Source organism: Lissotriton helveticus, chromosome 3_1 (genome assembly GCF_964261635.1).
Source record: "Lissotriton helveticus chromosome 3_1, aLisHel1.1, whole genome shotgun sequence".
Taxonomy (NCBI): domain Eukaryota; kingdom Metazoa; phylum Chordata; class Amphibia; order Caudata; family Salamandridae; genus Lissotriton; species Lissotriton helveticus.
Window position 1 is genome coordinate 13,767,336 of NC_136061.1, and position 27,851 is coordinate 13,795,186.

General features: G+C 48.6%; 1 protein-coding gene across 1 annotated transcript in view; it reads left to right on the top strand.

The window, feature by feature from the left end:
- Positions 1-27,851, top strand: part of LOC144825365 (scavenger receptor cysteine-rich domain-containing protein DMBT1-like) — a 227,743-nt gene that overhangs the window by 126,322 nt on the left and 73,570 nt on the right. The window contains exon 3 of the mRNA XM_078684152.1: positions 5,670-5,990. Coding sequence (XP_078540278.1) covers positions 5,670-5,990 — 321 coding nt within the window. The remainder of the gene's footprint in view (positions 1-5,669; positions 5,991-27,851) is intronic.

Sequence of the window (27,851 nt, forward strand, 5' to 3'; positions counted from 1 at the left end):
TGAGTTCGGGGGGAAAACCTCCTGATCCGAGACCTGTTTGGCACACTGATTTTTATTGTTAGTTTCAACTGTGGACTCAGGTTGTTTAACCGGGGTGACCAGGGTGTAGAAAGCGATTAAATCTGGCCATTCCAGTGATCCCAAATAGGTGGGATTGACAGGGCTGTCACACCCAGAGTCTTGTGTCCTCCTTTGGGTACTCGACAAAACGCTTTTCCTCCGCGTTTGCTTCCATGGGCGATTGGCAAATCTTAGGGCCATCCGGGTGGTAGGGGGAGATGTTTGTGGTCTTTAGAAGGTCGTTTAAATTGGATCCACTAGGGGCCTCTTGCCCTCGGTTGAGATCCTTGCCACTGCTTGTCATGAAGCTATGCGAGGGTTGTCTTTCCTTCCGATTGGATGGGGTGATTGAGACAGTAATAAACTTGGGAGAGGGCGATGAACCGGAGGGGGAGTGCTCCCCCCTGCCTTCTTTTTGCGGGTGGACTGAACTACTGGTGCCCCTATTGATGGGCTCCACTTCTCTTGAAAATGAACAGGCCATTGGTGGAGGGGTGTTGATGGTGTCTGGGGCTTGACCCAAAGATTGTACTGCTAGCGGTTCCTGAGGAGATAGTGGAAGTAGAGAGTCCTGAAGGTCCAGGATATTTCCACTAGATAAAAAATAGATGAAAGTGGGTCCTTTAGGAGTTGAAATTTTGATGTAATTTTTGGTTGGTGAATATAGGAATGATGAACTCCAGCCTGAAGAGCTGGGAAGCTGCATGTCCTGACTTCATCTGGAGATGTATCCGGGCTCACACTGGCTGGTTTAGTGTTCCCGTTTCGTTTAACCTTGGACTTAGACTTGGTCATGGGCTGACCCCTCTTCTTGCCCGACCTCATAGCTGGGTATAACCCAAGGGATTTTGAAAGTGTCAGCTCTGGGCCACACCTGCCCCTGACCCCCCGCTCAGAGCCTGGTTTTGTTGTTGCCCTGTGGAGGTTCAGAGACTGGGGGACTCACCAGTAAAACACAGAGCACAAAGAGTCCAAGCTTGAGTAATAAGGTATTTGAAGGCCTTTAGGAGGTCCTGGCTGTGCTGGCGCAGCTGGGTGATGGGAAGAGTCATAGTAAATCGTAAAAAATCAGCATGCGGGGGGAGAAAAATCAGCTATTCACCTTTACCAGCTGCTCCCCAATTGATGGTTTGAACTTAAACCTCCTCAGGCACCAAGGCAAGAATGCAAGAAGGCGCGAAGGCTCGACGATGCAGCAACAGTCTGTGGTCAGCAGGCTGCACTCTGTGTACAAGTTGCACAATCAACAGCCAACAGTGAGTAATCCAATAGTAATCCAACAGTAATCCGATAACGGATTATCCAAGTAAGGGTGCTGTAGGGGGCTACAGTGGGGGCATTGCCTAACCTGGCCTTGGTGTTCTCAGCGGTTTTCTCAGCAGTCTCCGTCATGCCACGATCACCAGGAATCTGGAGCCTGGAGCCCAATCGCCCAATTGCCTCCTCCTCCTCCTCTGCACGGAGACACGGACACCACAGAAAGCCGTGGGGAAGCTGCTAAGGGTCCGTAGCTACATAGGTAAGGTTCGCCGCCTCTGCACCTGCCAAGCCGAGCGCTCGCCGAGGAGCCTGCAAAGCCCGCCCACCCTGCACAGGGTGCGCCGTCCACACAGTCCACACAACCTGCACGGCCCGCGCAGACAGTCAACCAGAGACCGTGCGGAGGGAAAGCAGGGCAAGCTGGCCGATCACGTCGTCATTCTCCCAGCACTGAATCGCCTCTCTCGCTTCACTCGTGCCTCCTGGCAATCAGCAAAGCCTGGACTGCGATAAGGACTAGCTCTCTAATCCTCACTCTCCCTTTGATACTTTAACGTTATTAATGATTACATTTTTGCCTTGTTGATCCATGTGGCTGGAGATCTCCAATTAAGAAAATAAACAGGGCAATTAAGGGCTAGATCTACAGGATCCCCCACCCCTGGAACAACTAGGGAAGAATTAAGGGGTTCTGAATATGTACAAATATTGGAGAGACTCACTCCACAGTGCTCCAGGCACAAAAGCTGATTTTGGGAAGCACTTTCCTACAAGTTGGTGGGTGAAATGTGCAATTTCACTAACCCCCATGGCATATAAAACCTATTTTATAGGCATCCTCCTTTTAAGTACTTGGGGCCAGATGTAGTTAAATCTCATTTACCGATTCATAAATACCGAATTTTACCGATTCGGTATTTATGAATCTGTAAATGAGATGTAGGTACAAATTCTGTATTTTTTACCGAATCGGTAAGATTCGGTATTTACCAATTTGGTAAATACCGAATCGGTATTTGCTATTGAATCCTATGGGCCTTGAAGCCCATAGGATTCAATAGCAAATACCGATTCAGTATTTACCGAATCGGTAAAAATACCGAATTGCTAAGGGGGACAGGGTGTCACTTTGACACCCTGTTGCACCCCTGTAACTGGCTTTTGCGCCATGTGGCGCACATACATGCCCTTAGGGCATGTCTGTGTGCCACATGGCACCGGTGTACATGCACAGATGTGCATGTACACAAGAATTCGTAATTTACCATGCAATTGTATTGCTTGGTAAATACCGAATTCTAAAGGCCCTGTAGCACTGTTAGAAGTGCTACCTACACCTCGAAATACATATTCAGTAATTTTACCGAATGGTAATTTTACCGAATCGGTAAACTTTACAGAATGAGTAAAATTACCGATTCGGTAAAATTACCGAATATGGCTGTTTTTTGTGCCCCTACATCTCCATAGCCCTTTACCAGTCGGAAACGGACGAAAATCGGTGTTTTCGGCCGATTCTGACCGGTAAAGGGCTACCTACATCTGGCCCTTGATCCCTTATCCCTAGGACACCTAGGGAAGACCCATGGGATACCCAATATGCCAATTTCTTGTAGAGTAATAATATTTAAGTGCCCCAAACACCAACATTGAGTTTGGTCACAATTTGCATTTTAGAAGCATTCCTGCAACAAGGGCCTGCGTTTTCAACTGACCTCAGTTCTCTGCAGTGCACACATGCAAGTACAGAAAGGGCTGCTGGCCTCTAAACTGCCCTACTCTATACTAGGGGCTTAATGGTAGTTTCAATCCCTCAGGCATAATTTTTACCAGGTCCTCATGGTAAGGTCATGCCAATCACAGGAGTACTCTAGCCCATAGTTTACCCTAGTGTAGGTTGTTTTCAGTGTATTCACAGTATGTTTTCAGCATAGCACTGGCCCGGGCTGGTTAGGCAGAGCCCAGGGTCAGTCAGTTACCAGCAATACCAGTCAGCAAAAAATGTGAGGGTTCCAAGGGCACAGGATAACTTTGCAACATTGCCCGCTCCGCCCAAACTAAAGTTGATGGGTTACGAGCCTACACTCGGGTAGTCCTCATCAGCTAAGTGGAAAAACCTGGTAAGTCTATCAGTATTGGCATGGGCTACCCCAGGTCTGTGTTCTACTATATAATAAATTCCCTGTAGGGAAATTGACCACCTTAACAGCTTGAGGTTCTCCCCTCCCATCTGCATGAGCCATCTGAGAGGCCTGTGGTCAGTTTGAACACAAAAGTGAGTCCCAATCAAATATGGTCCACACCACAGCAGAGGCCCTTCTCTCAATAGCACTCCACCTCTGCTCTCTGGGAAGAAGTTTCCAGCTAATAAAGGCAACTGGCCGATCAAGGCCCTCTTCATTTAGCTGTGATTACACTGGCTCAATCCTTTGTTCTGAATCACTGGTTATTTGTGATGGAAATTTGCTTGTTTCTTAGTAAAAATAGTGCTTAAAGCTACTTTTCATTGCTTTGTGTCATTTTGCATCAAGGGGTGCTACTGGGTGTAACTTGGGCAGCTCAGCGCAAAAACACCCATAGTTTTTCTAAGCGAAGTTCAGTCGGCTAAGATTGGCAAACCAGGCTGAGCTTTGGGTCAATAAATAATGCTGCATTGAAAGTCAATGTAAAAAAGGGAATTCTTACATGGGTTTGTTTTCAGTCCAACTCCTGTGCTATACAGAACATGCCAACCTCTGCACCTTGGTGTGAGTTTGTGCATCACAAAAAGCAGCCTTTCCAGTGAACCTGCTCAAGGGATGAAAAGACAACAGTCCAGTCCTAATAAATATGGCCTTCTGCTGTTCTCCTCTTCAAACAATGCCGTTCAGCAACTTTGAAAATAATTATAAATGTGGGCTCCAGTATCTCCCCGAGATGGTGGGGTTCAATCTTTGAGCTCCTGCTCAGTTTCTCAAATTCTATGACAGAACCTGGGGGCAAATCCTCCTCCCTTGCAGGCACTGAAGGGGTCGACACTTTTCATTTTCCCATCTTCAACACATGTGTTAAAATCAAAGAGGCAATCACTCTCCTGAGTTTCTAGGCTCTGCTGTCTGCACCCCATGCACTGACTGAAAGATATTCCCAATTAATATATGTGATAAATACAGGAAAAATAAATGCACAGACCCCGTATGCATGAGCGTGGAGCAGACAAAGGGACCATAATTCAGTCTCTTGGCAATCACTACTGACCAGATCAAGCACATTGAAATCAGCCTGGCTAATGCTGGGGGTCTTCAGAGGAATCCAGGTGCCATGTCTGTGTGTTCTTCCTCTCAGTGCCGCTTTTGTAAACATCACAACACTCTATGTACAGATTTGTAATGTAATTTGTAATTTGAATTGTGTCAAATATCCTGATCTCTCCATCCGTGACATTCACATTCTATTTCTTTGTATTGTGAAAAGCAAAGATTTATTTTCTAGACCTTTCTTGTTCATTCTCTCTCTACTTTTCTCTGCAATATTTTTCTTTCAATCTCTTATTCTCTCTATCTTTTTGTCTCTCTCTCTCTCTCTCCCTTCTTTGGTCTACTTCTCCTTCTTTCTCTCTTTCTTTCTCTGTTACTCTCACTTCTTCTCCCCTCTCTTTTTCTATGTTGCCCCCTTTCGTTCCATCCTGCTCTCCTCATGTTCTTCCTGTTCTCTCTCTCACTCACACTCTTGCTTTCTCTTTCTTTTTCTATCACTTATTCTCTTTCTTTCTCTCCCTCCCCTCTCCCTCTTTGTCCCTTTAAATTGTTATCTCTCACTCTCTATTTCACTCTTTTGGGCTCTGCCTTCCTCTCTTGTTCGCTCTCTAATATCTTTCTGTCTCTTGGCCTCTCTTGCCTTCAGTATCTATTGTTCCCACTCACTCCCTCTCTTGTGTTCTGTGATTTCCCTTTCTTCCTCCCTCTCTTGGTCTCTGTTACCCTCTTTCTCTCCCTTGCTCCATCTATATCTTTCTATCTTCCCTGTCTTCTCTTTCTTCCCTCTCCCCTCTTTCTCTTATTGTCTCTCATTCTCTCTCCATCTCCCTTTCTTACTCACTCTCCCTTTATCTCATTCTTTCTCTTCCTCTCTTGGTCCTACACTCTCTTTCACATCTCTCTCCTGCTCTCCCTTTTTATCTCTCTCACCCTCTCTCTATCTGTCAGGCTCTCTTTAACTTTTTCTGCCTCTTCCATCCTCTCTTTCTCTCACCCTGCCTCCCTGTGATTGGGTGAAATTGAGAAGACGACACTGTACTGGGAGATTTACATAATGCATACCCTTATGGTTTGAAATGTAGTAACGTTTCATTTCTCTCTGCTTCTTTGTAGTTGATTCAGATGTCGTTCGCCTCGCTAATGCTGCGGATCCTTGTGCTGGTGTTGTGGTGGTTAGGATAAATGGCCTTGAAGGAACAATTTGCGACGCGTCTTGGGATATGAACGATGCTGCTGTGGTCTGCAGACAGCTGCAGTGTGGAACACCAATCTCTGCGCCTGTAGGGTCTACATTTGGAGCCCCCTCTAACATGTTTCCCAGAATAACCAGTGTTGCCTGCAGAGGAGATGAGTCCAGTGTGTTAAAGTGTTCCTACAGCTCCACACCACAAATATCTTGTTCCCAAGGAAGGGATGCGTCGGTACAATGCATAGGTAAGAAAGTGCGTCAGATCCTACCAGGTAATTTTGACAAATCAGATGTTTAGTCCAAATGTAGGTGAACTTCTATGGTAGTAAATTGTGACAAACCAGACAGCTTCCTGGTGCTTCTTTCTTCTTCCTTTCTAGTACAGTGCTGATTTGTGTGTGCTATACAAACTCTTCACTCCCTCTCACTTCCAGAATGCTAACCTGGAAGAGAGGACTTCAGTTATGGCAATAAAAATATGGCTCTCCCAGCTCTTGTGCTTTCATTGAACATGACTTTTTTCTAAAAACTGATTTGCAGAATTCAGATTTTGCAGAATAGACCATAATTACTACTGTTGAGGGGGGTATTAGCTTGAAACTGCCAAAGACAGTAGCTACTTTCATCCCAGCTTGTGCCAGTCTCCTGTGCTTCTCCCAGTCATCCATGCCTAAGTGTATATTATCCACTCCCCTCTCATTGGGGCTGATGAAGGAGTTATATCAACACTGAGGGATCCAGGTCTGAATTTTGCCTCTACCTCCCTTCACTCTTCCTCCTTCCACGTCCAGTCATATCTTTATGGTATATGGTCTTTTACTAATGCTTGATCAGCTGATAGAAATGCTACCTCTATTAAAGAACTTATTCAGGATCTTAACTTGAATATTTTATCTAACACCAAAATCTGGATAATCGATTCTACATAAGACCTTTACAAAGACCTTTCACTGGGAGGACTACTCCATGTGTCAAGATCACAGCTCTGATGAGAATGGAGGGGGTCTTAACTTTATGATTAAAAACTGTTTGAATAATATGAATGTATTTCCATCTGCAGAGCCACATTTGAATTAAGTCAATCAATCAATCAATCACATAATTTGTATAGCGCACTGCTCACCCGGAGGGGTCTCAAGGCGCTGGGGGGGAGGGGTCTGTCACTACTCGAAAAGCCAGGTCTTGAGTTGTTCCTGAAGGAGAGATGGTCCTGGGTCGTCTGTAGGTGGATGGGGAGAGAGTTCCATGTCTTGGCCGCCAGGTAGGAGAAGGATCTTCCTCCGGCGGTGGCTCTGCGGATGCGTGGTATGGCGGCGAGGGCGAGGCTGGTCGATCGTAGCTAGCGGGTGGGCTTGTAGAAAGTCAGGCGGTTGTTGAGGTACTTGGGGCCCAGGTCGCGGAGTGCCTTGTGTGCGTGGTTGAGGAGTCTGAACGTGATCCTCTTGCTGACGGGGAGCCAGTGCAGGTCTCTCAGGTGGACGGAGATGTGGTTGTGTTGGGGGATGTCCAGGATGAGTCGTGCGGAGGCGTTCTTTATGCGCTGGAGTCTTTTCTGTAGTTTGGCTGTGGTGCCCGCGTAGAGGGTGTTCCCGTAGTCCAGTCGGCTGGTGACGAGTGCCTGTGTGATCGTCTTCCTGGTTTCGGTGGGGATCCATCCGAAGATCTTGCGGAGAATGCGCAGGGTGTTGAAGCACGATGATGAAACGGCGTTGACTTGTTTGGTCATCGAGCGGGAGGAGTGCAGGATGAAGCTCAGGTTACGTGCATTGTCTGTTGGCTTGGGAGTGGTGCCCAGGGCAGGGGGCCACCAGGAGTCGTCCCAGGCGGAGGGTGATGATCCCAGGATGAGGATCCGTCTTGTCTGAGTTCAGTTTCAGGCGGCTGTTCTTCATCCACTCGGCGATGTCTTTCAACCCTTCGCAAAGGCTGGCTCTGGCGGTGGCGGGGTCGTTGGTGAGGGAGAGGATGAGCTGGGTGTCGTCGGCATAGGAGATGATGTTGAGGTTGTGTTGGCGTGCGATGGCTGCGAGAGGGCTCATGTAGACATTGAAGAGGGTTGGGCTGAGTGATGATCCTTGTGGTACGCCGCAGATGACTTCGGTGGCCTCGGATCTGAACGGGGGAGGCGGACTCTCTGGGTTCTTCCGGCGAGGAACGAGATGATCCACTCCAGTACCTTCTCTTGGATTCTGATGTTGCTGAGGCGCTGTACTAGGGTACAGTGGCAGACAGTGTCAAACGCTGCAGAGAGGTCCAGGAGGATGAGGGCCGCTGTTTCCCCGTTGTTGAGCAGGTGTTGGACTTGGCCCTTCCTGCTGGGTCATCCCTAAACTTTTTGCCTTTTTCCTCCTATATTTTCTCTGACCTGTTTTTGTTGGTTTAATGCCTCTGGGCACTTTACCACTGCTGACCAGTGCTAAAGTGCATATGCTCTCCCTGTTGTAAATTGTTACATTGATTGGTGTCCATGTTTGGCTTATTTGGTTTACTGTCAGTCCCTAGTCAAGTGCACCAGGAGTGCCAGGGCTTGTAAATACAAATGCCGCTAATGGGCTTGCAGCACTGGTTGTGCCACCCCCAGAAGCGTCCTAGCAAAATGTGTTTTAGGTCTGCCATTGCAGAACCTGCGTGCAGTCTGGTACTGTCATGCTAACTGCGCAAGTAAACCTACTGCCAGTCCCTAAACCTTCCCTTAACTTCATATTAGTCACCCCTATGGTAGGCCCAAGGGCAGGGTGCATTGTAAGTGTAAGGTAAGACATGCTCTGATGTGTGTGGCATGTCCTAATAGTGAATTACAGCCAAATTCGTTTTTCACTATTGTAAGGCTACCTGTTCTCTTTAGGCCAGATGGGCTGCTGGAATTATTACACTCTATAATCCCAGCAGGCTCAGGGAACATGGTAGAAAATAATATTTAGTATGCCTGAACTCAGAATAATGAAATACTTATTTTAGTAAAGTTTATTTTAATATCCTGTGTTTGCAAATGCTACTTTTAGAAAGTTAGCATTTGCTTGCCTAACCATTTCAGCCCGCCTCTGCTTGGATGTGTATCTGACTGTCTGGGATGTGTGAGTGACAGGGCTGGGGGATGACAGGTGGTGAATGCAAGGATTACACCTTAGTGGGAGGTAGGAGTGCCCCTGGACTCTTAATCAGGCTGTGCTCTGCCACCACAATGCTGGCTCCGCCCCCCTGGGGGGCGACTGATGACTCAGCCTGCACCTAGCCCAGGAAGGGCGAAGCACCATCAACAAGGTACTCCTGGCTGCCCCCGTCCCCACAATGCTGGCTCCGCCTCCCTGTGGAGCGTCTGATGTGCCTGCCCTCACACTAAAGGCAACAGCCAGAGTACACCCAACAAGTGCTCAGAGACTGAAAGGAATTATGCAGAGGCTCCCCTGGCCTGAAAAGACAAAGAAAATGGTGTATAAAAGTAGGAGGCCTGTTCCTTGTAAATTAGATCCTGTTTGCGCAAAGAAGAAGCTCTGCCTGAAGAGGAGGACCCTGGAAGCTGCATGGAGAAGTACTGACTCTGACCCCAAGAGACTAGCCTGTGGTTGGTGCCTTGCTGCTGAAGGAGAGCAGGAGAAGAAAGTCTGAAAGACTTTGCTTTATTTCAACTTGTGCCAAACTTTTACAAACATCTCCAAGGGCTTGCTGTGGAACTTGCCCCCTAAACTGCCACCCAGGAACAGTGGGTGCTACCCCCCCTGGAAGAGGAACTGCTGCTGAGGATTGTGTCCCTGCATCGCTGTCCTGGGAAAGCTGAGTGCGCTTTGCCCCCATCGTGCCCTCTGACAAGCTTGCGCTGCCCCTGCCCTGCCAAGCACCGTAAGCTCCTGCCGCCGAGCCGCAGCTCGCACCACAAAGGTCAGCGCCGCCTGACCCCAGCACCGTGACTGCCTCCCTGGGCTGAAGCTCCCAACGCAAAGCAGAGGACCCGTCCGGTCCAATCACCACGATCTGCTGGCCGCCGCCGGTGGAAAGTACAGAAAAGACAGACCAGAAGCGTGGGCTCGCCTTCCGTGAGAAGCCCTGCTGTAAGCGATCATCCAATCTGCTGCACTGCTCTCCAGGACCCCAGGACTCTGCCCTTGTGAGCCTGTGTCCCCCGGAGCACCGCCAGCCTGAAGGAAAGCGACCCGGTGGCCCTGCGTCACCCCGCCCTCCAGGACAGCACCGCCCCGCTGGACGACAGCCTAGAGCCGTCCGACCCGAACCGCCATCAAGATAAGGTACTGTGTGCCTCGCTTCAGGACGTGTACATCATTGAGTGCACCTCGCATTTCCCCCTTGAAAGGAGATAACCTGGTGCCCTGCCCTTCGAGGCCCGGACAGTGCGCGACGTACACCGGCTGCTGAAGTGAACTGTTCCCTTCCTGAGAACGTCCCGCACCGCCAGAAGCTTGAGGCGTAGTGGGGCTCTCCCCGTGTATCAAGAAGAACTGTGCTTCATAGACTGTGCGCTGAGAACAGGGCTTGTGGCCCAGTACGCTGAATCTCCCCGTAGTGCGAGCCGCACAGGCTTGGTACGGCTCGTACCACTGTTAGCATTGCAGGAAGAGTACGCGTCTCACGCGAGATGCGTGAGAGTTGGTAGGGCCGGGGCTAATAATCGTACGAAGTGCACCGGAGCGTTCTAAGAGGCCCCGACTTGGGAAATCACTGTACCGGGCGCCTAAAAACAGTACCTGACGTCAAAGAAGGGGTTGTGAAGATATTTAACCCTTTGCAAAACGAACATTGCATAATAAGAACTGTGGCATATTTAAAGAGTAACTGGAACCATTTTTTGTACAAAGACCATATTTACAAAGCCTGCTTTAAAAATATATATAAAGAAGATATTTTTACAGAAATACAGTTTTGTGTCATTGTGTGGGGGGTTGATGGTTATTGTGTGTGATACTGCAAATGTTTAACCCTATGTACTCCAGAGTTTAGCCTAGACTGCTTGCGCCACACTACCTAGAGGGTGAGCAGGGGTTATTTCTGGGAGTAATCCTTTGCCCTGACTTAGAGGAGGGGGTCCCTGCTTGTCGCCAGTGCTGTACTGCGCCAACCAGAGACCCCCAATTCTAACAGCAGGGATCTGATGTCATTGGTGGCTGCGATCAGGGCGGTCTCGGTGCTGTGGTTGGCTTGGAAACCGGACTGCGAGGGGTTGAGGGATCCGTTCGTCTCGAGGAAGGCGATGAGCTGTCTGTTGATGGTCTTCTCAGTGACTTTGGCAGGAAAAGGGAGGAGCGAGATGGGGCGGAAGTTCTTGAGGTCGATGGGGTCCGCTGTCGGTTTCTTCAGGAGGGCACTGAGCTCGGCATGCTTCCAGCTCTCTGGGAAGGTGGCGGTGTTGAAGGAGATGTTGATGATGTCCCGGAGTTGGGGTGCGATGATGCAGCCGGCCTTGTTGAAGACGTGGTGGGGCAGGGGTCGGTTGGGGATCCGGAGTGGATGGTGTTCATCGTGCGGGTGGTGTCTTCGGTGCTGACCAGGGTCCAGGCACAAGGGGTGGTGGTGGAGGGCGCTGGTTCGGTAGTTGGGTGCGTGGTAGGTGCACCGAAGCTGTTGTGTATGTCGGCGATCTTGCGGTGGAAGAAGGAGGCGAGTGAGTCGCAGAGGTCTTGCGAGGGGGTGATTTTGTTGTTTCTGGCGCTGGGGTTGGAGAACTCTTTGACGATGCTGAAGAGTTCCTTGCTGTTGTGGGTGTTCTTGTCCAGTCCTTTGAGTGTTGTTCTTTTGGTGGTGCGGATCAGCTGGTGGTGTTTGCGGGTGGCGTTCTTGAGGGCAGTCATGTTTTCTGTGGTCTGATCATGGCTCCAGGCTTTCTCGAGGGTGCGGCAGTTCATCTTGGAGTTTCTGAGTTCGTCGGTGAACCAAGAGGCTTTCTTGCTGCCGGGTCTGCTGGGAGGGTTCTTCAGTGGTGCGAGGTCATCTGCGCAGTTAATGAGACACTGTGTGAAGATGCGGGCTGCTTCGTTGGGGTCCGTTGTGCTGGTGGGAGGGTTCTGGCTGAGGTTTGTGGTGAGCTGGTCGGCGGTGATCTTGCTCCAGCTCCTTCGGGGAGCCTGTTGCGGGTGGTGGTGGGTCGTGGTTCTTCTGAAGCTGAAGTGGATGCAGCTGTGATCAGTCCAGTGTAGTCCGGTGGAGTGGCTGAAGGAGATGTGCTTGCTGGAGGAGAAGACGGGATCAAGCGTGTGGCCGGCGTAGTGGGTGGAGGTGTTCACCAGTTTCTTGAGTCCAAGGTTGGCGAGGTTGTCCAGGAGGGTGGTGGTGTTGGTGTTGTTGTTTTTCTCCAGGTGGAAGTTGAGGTCCCCAAGGAGGATGTAGTCAGCGGAGTGGAGGGCGTGCTGGCTGATGAAGTCCGCGATGTCTTCGCTGAATTGGGTGTTTTGTCCCGGGGGTCTGTAGATGAGGGTGCCTCTGAGGGTGGTCTTGGGGTCGGTGTGTACCTGGAAGTCAAGGTGCTCGGCGGCGGTGAAGGTGTCGTCGGAGTTGGTCGTGATGCGGATGGTGTTCCCGGGAGCGGGCGGGGAATGGGCTGGCAGGGGGCGGGGCCGCAGGGAGGCAGCGGCGGGAAGAGTCTGGGGCGGGCGGCTCAGCGACGGCTGGGTCGTCCGAAGCGGCAGCAGGAAGCGTGGATGCTACCAGGAAGGTAGCAGGCGGCAGCAGTGCGTGGGGGTGACCTAGCCAGGGGACAGGCTCAGCGGTCGCTCCCTACTCCTGGATCGCGGTCCCCTTAAGAGAGGAGCCGGGAGGGAGGAGCAGCTGGGTGGTGGGAGCGGGGCGGCAAATGGGCTGGCGGGGGGCGGGGCCGCAGGGAGGCAGCGGCGGGAAGAGTCGCGGGCGGCTCAGCGGCAGCTGGGTCGTCCGAATTGGCAGCAGGAAGCGTGGAGGCTACCAGGAAGGTAGCAGGCTGCAGCAGTGCGTGGGGGCAACCTAGCCTGGGGACAGGCTCAGCGGTCGCTCAAGTAAGTAACAACGGGGATAACAATTCCTACCACAAGGAATAATAACGCTACCTCTCAGGGTATAAACAAAATCCACAACACTAACCTGAGCTGAGCCCCCTTGTGGCCTTGGAACCAGGCATGAAGCTCAAGTTAGGGCAAGGCATACAGTATTTATGCAGTATCAAAAAAGTGATGTAGTCAAAACAACAAAGAATACAAAGATCAATATGAATGTGAAAAATAGAGTACATTTTAGTAAAAGAATGTCATCATAACAACAATAATCTAATACGGTGAACCATAGAAATAAGTCTCATGAAATATCCATCACGTTTGTGACAGAGTAACTCATCCACCAAATTCAAAATCAGGCTCTTAGGGGCTCATTAGGATGGCGGGCGGAGGCAGAAAATGACCTCTACCGCACTCTAGCAGCGGTCCTTGCATCCGTCATATTACGATGGGCAAACATAGCCCATTTTCTATCCGCTGCTGAGTTACATAGACCGCCTGAGTTTTGCGTCTGCCACCGCGGCAGAGGGAGCCAATCCAGACACATCGCCGTGCGGAATGACGTCCCATCTGCCATACAAATCATAATGCCTCAAACAGCCCATCACACTGCAGCGGAGAATTCACCCACCCAGAGATGGCGGAAGCACAACAGCAGAGCACGAACCTAGACTCCCGGTCCCCTCCACCTGGTCCTGACCACAATGGATCCAGCTCTTCAAAGCTTTCCTCTGCTGTACCTCATCCACTACCAGCAAATAATGCACCATCGTGGACAACACTGCAGGTAAGCTAATACACAACACAGCCACAACATACAACTGCTGTGCTGACATACGGTTCCTGTCCACATCAGAGAATCTGGTGGGGACAGGAACATATCCCCCATTGTACCCACACATTTCCTACATGTCAGAAACTCACCCTTCCACATCCGGGTCACCGATTAAACGCAAATTCACTGCAATGTCCCGGTCACGTCACCCCAGCGGTGAAGACACGGGAAAACCTGCGCACAATGTAGTAGGCAGGGCCTGTGCCAGGCATGGGCAGTCCACCAAGATTCACAGGGCTCTACCTTCACCCTTCCCACACCATGCTCCCTATACCCATTTGAGAACATGCTGTCTACTCCTCCTGTGCCACCCTGCACAATTAATCTGCCAGGTGTAGCCAGACCTCGCATCTCACACATAAAAGGACAAGGGAGATTAACTGGGAAGGTAGGGATGAAGATGGACAACCTGCACAGAAGCCCAGGGGCTGGACAACTCTCCTCCTCACACCAACCTTTCATTCATGTGAAGCAAACTGAGCATGAATACCAAATGAAAACTCACACTGCATATTAACATCCACTGAACTGTAAATACTGCCGGTCAAGTCACTCACAAACACCCAACACTGATACACAGCCTTATGCTCATGTCATGTTCTAGCAACAATTGAGGACAATGAATGGGCCTGCCAAAAGTGAAGTGGACAGTTCTGGAAGACCATGGAGCAAGCCACATAGCATCTGTACATCACATGCAAGAGAACGAACATACCACACCACCCTTAGGCAATCAAATAAGACATGGGTGGCACAGTCACTGAAATTAAACCAAAGTGACTTGTGTGCAACTACTCAGGGAGACATCAAGGCAAGCAATGCATAGGCACAGGAATGATAGGAAGTGTCTGAAGTCATACAGTGACCAGCCACACATCCATGTCAACTTACTTGACATGTGTATGTCATCAGTAAAACACACATGGCCCATTGTCACACTTCCTAACTGTCAAACACAAGTAGGACCTTCACAGATACCCCTCCTCTACCCACCTCATACCTGCAACACTCAACACCTGTGAGAAACACTGTGGGAGAGATGGGTTCGGGAGGGGGACTTTGCATCAGACTTGGCTGTCAGTTAAACTGGGAGGTGGCTGATTGTCGGGACCATTGGAGGAATGGACCTGGGAGAGAGAGGACCAGCTGAGCTCGAGTCATCAGTGGCTTTGGGAGCCGGAGGACCAGTGGCATGGTGGAATGGGGAGGCATAGACATGCTGCCATGAGACACAGTGTGTGAAGGTGAATGCGGAGGACTGTCTCTCTACTTTTTGGGGAGTTGATAAGCAAGAATTGTCTTGGTAGGAGTGGGAAGTGGGGCGGGCACAACAGCCTCACTCTCTACCAAAGATGCATCAGGAGTCAGGTGGTGGTCCTCCCTGTGGGAATTTGCTAGATTTGGTGGTACACTTGGCCTGACCTTGCCTTTTCCCCTCCATCCCCTTTTGACCAGGTGAACCCCCCACATTGCTCTTCTGTCCCACCTTCATAGGGGTTTGGGTGGGAGTTGAGGTTGTGGGTGAATCTGCCTTAGAGATCTGTTTCTGTGGACTATTTGAAGGCACCAGCTTCACAGTAGGCAGGGCAACTGTTTGTTTGTCTTTGGCAGCAAGTTTGGGGACTGGCGTGTCCTTGGATGGGGATGATTTGGATGCATGTGCGCCTGAGGCCTGCTTCTTTGCCTGATGCCCCTGAGTGTCACCTGAAGAGCTTTTGCCTTTGAGCTCCTGTGTGCCTGTTTTTTGTTTTGGGAATGGTGTCTGTGCTCTGGCCTTCTTGGAATGCTGCTGTTGTGATCTGCGTGTTGAGTACTTGGAGCCTGAGGGCTGTGGTGTGCGGTCACTCTCCTCAGATGTTGCCACTGGCAGGTAGAATGCTGAAGGGACTAGAGCTGGAGTCTGAGCCTGTGACAACTGAATCGCTGCCGTCACTGTGGAGGACAAAGACTTGACAATTCTGTGTAGCCCACCAGTGTCAGAATGAATCCCCTCCATGAAGGCAACTATCTGTGCCAACTTCTTGTCATGATCCTGGAAGGTATCCAGGAGTAGTCTGACCCACACACAGCTGGGAAAAAAGCTCCACCGACTCCAAACTGAGGGCAGCAGGGGAGACAGGGCAGGGGCAGCGGTCCCTTGGGGAAGGACACTCTACCCTACTTACTGTTGCAGGCATGGGCAGCTCTAGTGGTAGTACTTGGGAGGGTGTGCACTGGACAATGTGTGGTGGAAGAAGAGGCATATTTCCCACTCCCTGTGCCCGCCAACATCGAGGAGTCACTGCTGGAGTCAGATGACGTTGAGGTTGGTGTTTCTGGACGCGATTCTTCAAGGGCACTCCTGTCCCCCTTTAAAGCATGGTCACATCAGTGTCAGTGAGCTCATGTGTAGCATTCTTGCAAGATGCCTATCCACTGGTGTCCATCTCCAGTCATTCTGTGCCCTCAGTAGATGCTGCAATAGACAGAGATGTAGGTTCAGTATAGTGCCATACTCACAAGCCTCAAATACAAGCAAAACACAAAACTAGATTATGAAACCCCCAGGTTGCACACCACCCTGTGCAGTCTGCATATGCAATCTTAATGCAAACCTCAGAAGATGCATGGAAACATGCATACTTGGCATTAATGACCCATATGACGTTCACACAGCCAGATAGCTTGCCTGTGCCTCCATGTAACCTGACGTACAGATTCCCCTAAGCATACCTACGTGCCTGTAGGTGAGAAAGATGTACATCTCAACATGTTGTCATAGTCACATACTGAGTCACTTTAAGGAGACAACACAGATACTGACTCCAGAATGTCTTCATACTATGGCTATGAGTTACTGATGTCCACCATGGTGTCCTTTGAAGCACAACAACCATTGCACATTGGTGTCAGATGAGTAGTTCTCACAATTTCGAGGTCAGGCACTACACACATCAACAAAAGCACACGAAGATGAGGCACACTGCTGTTAACTGCCTGCTGATGTCCATGACACCCATAATGCAGCCGATGCCATGAGGCCACATCTCATCTTGCAATGTCAAGAGCCATTATATTAAACACATGAGAAAGTACATGTAGCGTAAATGCATGACAGCTGCACTCAACATAGAGGCCACTTACAAGCCATTGCATCACACTAAAATCATCCCAGAGCTCTGCACTGGCTCAGGGTTGGGATGCATGCAGTCACTTACACCCTAAATCAGCCTTCGCAGAATACTCACCCCTGACTTGCTGCTGTTGGGCCCTCAAATGTCTATCCAGCTCTGGCGGTGTCACTGCCAAGATGCAGGACATCAGTGGTGTCATGCTCCCGAGCGCCAATCTGCCAGTTCGAGGGAGCAGCCCAGCTTCATCTCTGCCACGTTTTTGATCAGCCGGCAGATGTCATCCCACCTCTTGTGGCAAAAAGAAAAAAACAACCCAAGTTACTGGGTAAAGGACCTAGCTAATGAGTGGGGTTGGCTCTCCGCACAAACTTAATTGGAAATGCATGGAGGAAAGAAAAATTTCTTTCTTGAGTCCCCTCACTCACCAGGGATTCCCCACGGTGACATGCTTCATCATTGGGGCCATCTCAGCTCTCTACGAACTAAGGCATGCTGCGACTTGCGGAAATTACGTAGGAGCACTTTAATGGAAGACTTTGTATAGTGCGAAAGTGTGGTGGAGTGGGTTTAAGGTCAATTAAAAATACCTTCCTAGTGAGCGAGATTTATTGTTCCTCTTAGATTGGTAAGTCTAAAAACGGGGTGATACCAGTAATCCTAACTATAATTAAGGAAATGTTTAAAAAGTGCCAAAATAGTGGTTACATTGGACTCAAGAAATACATTTTTCTTTCCTGCAGGCATTTCCAATCAAGTTTGTTCGGAAAGGCAATCCAACCCATTAGCTTGGTCCTTTACCCAGTAACTTGGGTTGTATTTTCAGTTTGCCAATGGAGGGCGGATTTAGCTCGTAAACCCTCCTCCCTCCCCTTTGTTTGTTTTTTGCTTTTGATCCCACCTTTAGTGACAGTGCGTGTGCCGTCGGTTGGAGACACTAACAGCCTGATTCATGAAGCGAAATAGCGCCCGCAATCGCTGCGAAAATGCAATTGCGGGTGCAATTTACGTAATTGGCATTCAAGAACAAAATAGCGAAATCGCTAACACATAATAGCGAATACGCTAACACATAATAGCGATTACGCTATAAAAGTCGCAGATTCCCGGTAGTCGAGCATTAGCGATACGGAAAAAGCGACCAACCACGGAATCTGCGAAATAAATAGCGAAACGCAATATATTCTCAATCGGCATTCATGAAAAATCTACAATTGCGAAAACCCCCAAAATCGCAGTTTGCGCGGCGCAAATTAAGGACAACTCAAAGCAGGTGGTAACCATAAAAGCCATGAATAAGTAAAATTTGAAAAACCGTTGGCCAATCACCAACAGGTTCAGGCCTGACCAATCACACATAAGGACATTCAGCAGTAGCATTAGGCGTTCCACAATGCCAGGAATGTACATGGTGGTGAGGCGGCGAAGGCTACAGCGAGCAGCACGGAGGAGACGCATGAGGCAGGAAAGGATTTACCGCCAGCGGGTCACCTTGCTGGGCCAAACCAGAGAACAGATATTTGCTAAATACAGGCTGAATGGGGAAATGATCATCTGGCTGATACATGAACTTGACCCCCTCATGCAGCACCCAACAAGGCGAAACAATTCGGTGCCTACACATGTGCAGGTATTGTGTAGCCTGCACCTCCTGGCCTCCGGGAGTTTCCAGGGCATAGTAGCGGCTGCTGGGGGGATATCCCAGCCCACCATGTCACGCTGCCTCCACACTTTCGTTGACGCCATGCTCACCCAGCTCCACCGTCACATCACATTTCCCACGAGCCAACAGGAATTGGACTTGACAAAGCTACAATTTTACAATATAGCCCATTTTCCCCATGTCCTCGGCTGCATAGACTGTACCCACGTCGCCATCTGCCCACCAGCTGCCACGGAGTATATGTTCCGCAACAGAAAGTCCTACCACTCCCTCAACATACAGATGGTCTGCAATGCCAAGACCATCATCACTGACATTGTCGCCCAGTACCCAGGGAGTACCCATGACTCCTTTATCTTCAGGCACAGCGGACTCCACACACGACTGCTCAGGGGAGAGTTTGGGGAAGGACACCTACTTGGTAAGTACACTTTGTCGACAATGTCACATTGCTATGAAGTAACTGCGCTGCACAGGCAATCAACATCTGCTCCTCTCATTCAGGTGACAGTGGCTACGCCCTACGGGAATACCTCCTGACCCCTTACCTCAACCCTGCCACACCTCAGCAACGGCGCTACAATGTTGCGCACATCCGGACAAGGAACTGTATAGAAAGGACATTTGGCCTGCTCAAGAGCAGGCTCCGTATACTGCACAAGACAGGTGGGGCCATGTATTACAGTCCTGCTGTGTGCTGCCGCATTGTGGCTGTCTGTGCAATGCTTCATAACATTGCAACCAAGCGCCGGATACCTGTTGACATCTCTGGCAGTGAATCAGAAGGGGACGACCGGCCACCAGCACATGCGCACCATGCACGCGGGGAGAACCCAGCTGAAGGCCACAGACGTCGCAACCACATCACAGAGAACAATTTCTAGCCCACCCTCTTCCCTCACCCCACAAATCACAATTGCATGCAAAATGTAATGATTACACAACGCTAATGTGTGCTGCAAAATAAATATATTTGTTTCATTCACAAAAAATGTCACCAGTACAACTATTTACTACTAACAGTATTCCTTCATTCTGCAGTGTCAAAGGACAGGGCAGGCTTATAGTCAGCCTGTGCCTGTGATTGTCTGAAAGAGTCAATTGCGCCTCCTGCGCGTTATGCCCAAGCGCCTCTGAGGCTCTTCCTCTTCCAGGGCACCTGTACCTGGCGTACCGCCTAAGTGGCGGGACTAGTGTGGCAGAGTGGCTGCTGATGCTGGATGCCCCCTCACTGCCATCGTCACCCCCTACAGTGGCAGGTAGAGCAGGAGGGTGTAGTGCCGTAACCGCCGTGGTGAGGTGCTCCAGGACCCTGGTGATGTCCTCACAGCACTGTACAAGTTGGTGCTGCTGTGTTAGTGACCGCCGCGACAACTGTGAAGTGGCATTTGCAGCCACATAATTGGACCTGCTGTAGGAGGCCAGCCGGCTCATGAGCTGGTGGTGGCGCCGGCTTGCTGCACTGCGCTGCTTAATCATCGCAGCGGTGTTGGCCTCCATGGCTGCAGTCATGCGGCCCATGGGCGCCGTCATGCGGTCCATGCGGTCTCCCACTCCGGCCACATTGCGCCCAATCTTGTGGAGCTGGAGCTGAATGGCACCTTGCTGCTGTGACTGGCGCTGATGAATCCTCAACATGCGTCTTTCGACGCTCAAACAGGCATGTCTCTGTCCATTGCCCCTCCTGCTGATTGCAGCAGTGGTGTGATGGCGAGACCTCCCACGCCTGCTCTGCTGGCCTGTCACTGTGGCTGGCCGCTGTGTTGGCGCTGTCGCAGGCCCAGATGTTGTAGCACCAGCTGCAGGTGGTGTCACAGCAGCCGTTGCTGGTGCGGCAGGGACTGGAGGCACATTAGTGGCGTGCCTGGCTTTGGCTGTGGGTGGTCCGCCAGATGCAGAGGGCACAACGGTGGGATTCCTAGCTTTGGCTGTGGGTGGTCCGCCAGATGCAGGGGGCACAACGGTGGGGGTCCTGGCTTTGGCTGTGGGTGGTCCGCCAGATGCAGGGGGCACAACGGTGGGGGTCCTGGCTTTGGCTGTGGGTGGTCCGCCAGATGCAGGGGGCACAACGGTGGGGGGCCTGGCTGCTGGTGTTGTTGCAGCGGCAGGGGCTGGTGCCTGGGTTTGTGGTGGAAAATCCTCCTCCTGGGCCTCCTCATCTATTTGCAGCCTTTCACTGTCGCTGCTTTCTGCGCCACCTGTGAGGGTAAGTGGATACTCATTAGTTGCATGTGACTGTCAGATGTGCTGATGTTACATGCATGCTGGGTGACATTCCCTGGATGGCTGTGGATTTGCGTACTTTGGAACCTGTCTGGCTGCATTGTGGTACTACTACATTGTGGACAAACTACATCTCCCACAATGCTTCAGGGCATTTCCTGATGCGCAACAATGGCATGACTAAGGGACATTATGTGAGCCTATTTGGTCAGGGACGGTCATAGGGGACAGGGTCGCAGTCGCATGCCACTTACCTTGGGTGTCTTGGGTGGGGCGGGAGGAGTCCAGAAGTGTGACGCCAACGCACGCCTCCCTCTCAAGGGTGTTCTCCACCTGGTCCTCCAAGGGTGTGTTAGGAGGGACTGGAGGTCCGCCACCTCCAGTGCCCGATGACTCTCCAAGGCGCTCCCCCACCCTCTCCTTGGCACGACCTCGGAGGTCATACCATCGTTTCTTGAGCTCCTCAAGTGACCTATCGGCCACACCCACGGAGTTCACAGTGGAGGCTATTCCCAGCCAGATCCTCCTTTTGTCTTGCTCCGGGACCTTCCTGGAGTCTTTACCAAAGAGTTTTTTGTGGTTGGCCACCACCCCTTCTATCAAATTTTCGAGCTCCTGCTCAGAAAACTTTAGCTTCCTCTTCCGCCTTGTGTTGTTGCTGGGGCCAGGAACTGGTTCCTCTGACATGGCAGCAGAGTAGTAGCACTTTCGCAATCACCAGAATAGCTGCAGTTTTCCAACTTGCTCCCTCGAGGTCTGCCTCACTGTGGTGAATGGGGGTGGGAACTGCCTGCTTCCTGGTTGTGATGTCATCACTGAGCTCGAAAAGCGACTTCCTGTTTTCCCGATCTCGCGAGATTGCGATTCGCATTCCCGACGCAGGTAGCCGGAAATAGCGATTATTCTGCGATTATCGTTAGTCGCTAACGGAATTTGCGCCCGCGTGCGATTCGCTTTTTTTTCCCGGTAATCTTCATGAATTCTGATTTGCGAGTTCTCAATAGCGGTTCGCATTTTATCGCTATTTGAGACTCGCAAATCCCGTTTTTCATGAATCAGGCTGTAAGAGCCCACACCGTGCGTGCAATGGCCCTCCATATGGCCTTACGCTGGTAGACTTTAAACTGCACTGACACATCCATACATACACTCAGTCACTCATACAGACCCTCATAGATGCAAAAACTAACCCATATAGCCACTGACCTACCCACTCACTCATCCATGTTGCAGTCACACACACCCTCGCCCACCTACATAGGCACTCATTCAGGTACTCAGACAACTAATCAATCATCCATATAGCCACTCGCTTACCCACTCACCAACCCATAAAGCCACTTTAGACACCAACTTGAAGACTGATACAGACATTCACACAACCTACTCACTCACTCATACATTTACTGAGAGATCAAATCATTCATATTTAGTCTGTCACACACCCACTGAATAATCAATACAGGCACTTATACCCATTGATTCACCATTACACCTTGTTTTAAATATTTAACACATAAACTTTTTGGAAACCCTCACAGTGAATGGTTGATGTCATCAGTGCTGTCATTTGAGATGTCTTGAGTGATCTTCCTGACCATGACATGAGTGATGTAAGATGTGAAATCATAAGCAGTGCAATCCGGCAGCGTATGTTATAGTAAGCTCAACTAACTATAACTGCTGAATTTCTCTCGTTTTGTACGAATGACATATCAGCCTAACTATAACGTCCCTTTGGTGTTATCATTGAATATCTACGGTTTCTTTATGCTACTTCCTAACTATAACATCCCTATAACCTTTGTTATTTTGCTAAATTTCTAAGGTTATTTTAAATTCTAGTTTATAATTGTAATGTCCATTCGTGACCTAAAAGATGTTTGTTTTTTCTTTTAATTATTTGACATTGCATATTATATTTATATTAGGAGCAAAAAGAAACAAATGACTGTGTACCCTGCAGAACCCTAGCACCTGACCCACTATCCCTAGTTATTATAGATCGAATGGGATTTTCCTTACAACTTGTGTGCACATTGTTAATGCACCCACTGCCAAAGTGTGATCCAAAACAGGATTATAATACTTTAAAACAAAATGCAAACGGGCAACACTTGACAACAAGACAAGAAATCACTGGTCCATGTCTTTCTTAAAGTTTCTTCTTTTATTTGTATTATTCTTTTTGTAAAAAAAACACAACACAGCTGACAAGTTTTGTCCAGTGATGGACTTCTTAGGGCATAAAATCAAGGAGTCGGACACTCCTAAAGTGTATCGATGGAGGAGTATTCACAGTAAGTAGAATTCACAAGTCAAATTCATGCAAAGCACGTACCCGCAGGATCATGTAAACAATAAACCGAAAACTGTGAAGGCATATCAATGAGACCTCACTAAGATAAGGTGAGCCAGCAACAGTGGGACGATCACCCAATATAGCCTAGATCCTGTTGCGATACATTCAGGAACAGGAACAAGCAGAAAGATGAGCAACGATTGAGAGCCAATATAGAGGCAGGACAGCAAATATTTGCATTTAGGTAAAGCCTTTCTGTTGTCATATTCAAAGTCAATCACAAAGGTTTATTCTCATGACCATATGGACATATGTTAGAATCTCACAGTTGAGATAATGCTTTAGAAGTGTGAGGGTGTAGATGGAAAAACAGTTGAGATAATGCCGTAGTAAGTAGTAAGTAATACTTTACTGTACAGTTAATTAAAAACATTACAAACCATCATCGATAAAAACAGTTTTGTGTACCTAAAATGGCCATAACAAATTACTGTGATAGGCTGTGAGTAAAAACAGCAATTAAAAGGTGCTGAAGCTAAAACTATTAAGATACATGCAGAGTTTAAGATTGGTCCAAGAAGTGTCTCACTTCTATCATACCCTTAAAAACTTTGCATGGTTGCGCTAACTTACATTCCCATTTGAATTCAGTTAATTATTGCAGTCCATAATCTGCCTGGACAACAAAAAGTTATCCTCCACGTAAGCTTGTGCTTTGTAGTAGTAAAGCTCAATGGACACCAAGATGCCAACAGGGCCCTTGTTGCCATCTGAATATTTTGGCTCTAAAGATACAAGGGTTGCGCTGGGTTCCGTCACTGTCCTTCCTGCTTTTCCGCTAATGTAAGTGCTGTGCCTTTTACATGCAGGTTGAGGCACTGGCTTCTGCTCAACAGCCAGAACAATTTGGCTTTTTCTGTTTATTCTTTCACTTTGTTAAGTTGGGCATCTACGCCTTCAAGATATTTTACCAGTTGGCAGCTCAGTTGGACTTCATCACCAGAGAACCATGCCAGGACTGCTTGCCTGCATGACCTTTTCCGTTTTTTGTTGAATAGTGGTCTCAAGAGTTTCAGGTGATCTTGCAGCAGATCCTTACAGATGGTGTTGAGGTGAGTGATGTTTTCTTTTTCCGTTGCCACAAAGGCAGCACTTTGCTGGCATTGCGGGACACAGCCAAGGGGCCAAGTGGTTTACAGAGGGCAACAGTCCTTAGAACATTTTTAAAAACTTCTCTTTTGTCTTTTTGGTGAAGCTGGTCTGAAGATATTTTTGGGGCCTGACTTTGGTGTAGGAATGTATGGTCAGGCAGCCCTGTGTTTGATCTGCCAGTGAGGCTTTGTCCTGCACGAGAGATTCTTTTTTGACAATGTTATTTAATGCTTTTTTGAAGCCCACTAAGGTCCCTTGGAGATCCTATAGTTGACTCAACCCCAGGTTTTTTATTGCGTCCTCCAGGTGAAGCCTTGCAGGGCAATTTCTTTAGTTTGCAGTTCCTTCCACAGGAGATCATTGAGTGTTTTAGCTTCTCCCCTGTTTATTATATACCAGCTTTTTAAATATACTCCTTTGCTTGCCCAAATTCAAGCCTCATCTGCGCGGGAGATGTGTACCTCGTCAAGTCAAAGATCATGAGCAATGCTCTTGCTACCGTACCATCTACCATTTCAGCGTGCTTTCCTCTCATCACTTCGCTTTCGTAGGTGATAGATGGAACCAGTTTTGCCTAGATCACCTTTATTAGGGGGAGGAGTCTTGGTCCAGTGATCTTATTTTTTAGGTTTCGTAAAGATACCGTGGTCATTAATCCTCTCTTTTTTATTTCCTCACATTGTGACTTAAAGCTGCCCTTGGAGTCTAGAATGACCCCAAGTATCTGTTTTTGCTTGCAACGTCCAGCTTCTTAGAGTCCAAGAACCAGTTGTTTGTTGTTTTAGTTTTACGATTAGTGATACACATGACTTTAGTTTTTTCTTGATTGATTCTGAGTTTTTTTGTTTTCGAATATTGCGATGTGATGTCCTACAGTCGCTGTAGGCCTATCAGAGTCCAGCTGATCAGCACCAGACCATCCGCGTTGAATGCATTGGACTGCTGGGTGCCCTCTAACTTGGGTGCATGGCAATTACTTTTGTTCAGCAAGATTGACAATTCAGCTATGAAAAGAATAAATAATGTTGGTGCGAGCACGCATCCTTGTTCTACCATATGCTTGTAGGGATCTTCTGGAATAATAATGTCCCTGTGCCTAGTTTGAACTGGACCTAGGTATCACTGTGCAAGAGAATTAATTGGTTTATCAGCAGCGGGGGGATCATTTTCATTTTCTTAATTTTTTGCCATAGCATGTTTCTATTGATGTGGTCAAAGTCAGAGCTATAATCGATATATCACAGGTATAAAGGTTGTTTTGCAGAGTCAATCAAAAGAGGTAGGGCTAGTATGTTAGTGGTCGTGCACCTGTTTTTGCAGAAGCCTGATTGATTATATGGAATTACTGTTGTGTCTTCCACCCAAGATGTTAGCTCCTGGAGTAAGAGGCCCAAGTAGCAATTCTCCTCATTATCGAGTAAGGCTATAAGACAATAGCTTCTTGGGTCATTCTTATCTCCTTTCTTGAAAATCGGGGAGATAATTGCTCCCCTCCAGGATGGTGGGATTGTTGAGGACTGCAGTTTTCCGGATCTTGTTTTAACACGATAGGGGAATATCATGTCTCCCTTTTGAGATTCTTTTACATATCTGTGCATTCGTGATTGGGAATTCCTGATTTTGTACAAGAGCTTCTTTATGTTGAGACATCCAGGCTTTGAAGACTTTTTTGGGGTTGTATGACTCTTTCCAATATTCATGGGCTTCATTCAGATGTCTGCCAAGGAAAGTTGTCCAGGCCTCTTCCGTGGCATAGGATTTGATCCCCTGACTTCGCTCATTGATAAAACTGTTGATCTTTTGCCAAAACTGCGCACTGTTGTTCGTTTTGGCATCGTGTAGGAGTTTTCCCCAGAAGGCCTCATCAGCTGCTATTTTAAGTCACTAGACCAGATAATGCCTTAGAAGTGTGAGGGTGTAGAGGGAATAATCTTTGACCAAGGACCAATGTATCCATCAGAAGGGTTGAATTACAGCAGCTACTATGGTAAAAATGAGTGGAGCTGTGTCCAGAGAGGCGCCCAATGTATCAATCAGGGACTCTCTGTTCCCATGTATTAGATCCCATTGGAGTGTTCCATTCATATTATTATTATTATTATTAATATATTTATTTTTGTAGAGCGCGCAGCTACCCTGAGGTTTTCCGGCGCTAAGGACATTTTGAACGAAAATACAGTAGGGGACAGAGGGATTATGGAAAGATTATTGGTTAAACAACCATGTTTTTAAGTTCTTACGGAATTGGAGGTAGCATTTGTCCGTGCGAAGCTGAATTGGGAGAGAATTCCAAAGAGAGGGGGCCAGGTATGAGAAAGAACGTCCGCCCAGTCTTACTCGGTTAATCCTGGGTATCTGAAACTTATGTGGACTGGAGGAGCGTAAGGTTCTTAGGGGGCAATATTGATGGACAAGGGTGCTCAGATAGGATGGTGATTTGCCTGCCTTAATTCTGTGCATGAAACACAAAGCTTTAAATTTTGTGCGGTTTTTGATACGAAGCCAGTGAAGACTCCGAAGACCAGAAGAAGTTGGAGATTTTTGGGTAGTTTGCATAGCAGCCTAACCGCTTCGTTTTGCACCGTTTGAAGTTTCCTTGTGACTTCTTTACAGGCTCCCAGATATAAGATGTTGCCGTAATCCAATCTAGATGTAATTAGAGCTTGGACTACGGTTTTTTGTGTGTTCTGGGGGAGCATCCACATGATTTTCCTGAGCCACTTGAGGATGGTGAAACAAGTGGCTGCCATTCTGACCGCTTGTTGTTTCATAGACATTTGGTCATCAAAAATGATGCCAAGATTGCAAGCGGTTTTGGAGGGGGTGAGTGTAGGTCCCATCTGAGGTGGCCAATGTTGGGGTCCCCATAAGGTAGTGTGTTTACCAAACAGAAGCAGTTCGGTCTTTCCTCCATTGACTTTTAGTTTGTTATCATGCATCCATTTGGCAATGTTGTTAAGACCGGAGCAGAGGGAAGACGGGTTAGAATGTGCGTTAGCGGAGAGTGAATAAATGAGCTGGGTATCGTCAGCATATGAGTAGATCGTCAACCCAGATTTTTTGGCTAAAGTAGCAAGGGGACTGATGTACAAATTAAATAAGATGGCACTGAGAGTCGAGCCTTGGGGAACCCCAAATAGTGAGTCATGAGGTTGTGAAGAGGATGTGGAAGAGAAGACTTGGAAGGTTCTATCGGTAAGGAAACTTTTTAGCCATGCCAGGGCAGGTCCGGTTAAGCCACAGGTTTGCAATTTGTTAAGGAGGATGGTGTGGGAGACCGTGTCAAACGCGGCACTGAGGTCGAGTAAGATGAGTGCCACGGTTTCCCCATTGTCATCTTGCCGGCGTATAGTCTCGGAGACCCCTAAGAGGGTTGATTCGGTTGAGAAACCTGCCCTAAATCCCGACTGGGATGAGTGAAGGAGGTTATTGGTTTCTGTAAAGTAAGTAAGCTGGGTAACAATATATTTTTCCAAAATTTTGGAAAATAGAGGTAGAAGCGAGATTGGGCGGAAGTTATAGGGGTCATCTAGATCTGCGGTAGCTTTCTTCAATAGTGGTGATACCATGGCATGTTTCCATGCCTTAGGGACTTTGGCTTCTCCTAAGGAAGAATTGAGGAGTTCCAGAATGAGCGTAAGGGAATGGGTGTCGAGTGTAAGAAGGATTTGTGGGGGAAAAGGGTCCAGGGGGGAGCCAGATTTGATAGTTTTGATGATTTCACATAATGATGACAAGTTGAGCAAATCCCAGTTGGCTAGATGCTGAGGGGAGCCACCTGAGGAAGGATCTGTTCTCGCATCGTCAGAGTTGGAAGTCATTTTGGGAGAATCAGGAACTATTGGAGAAGAAA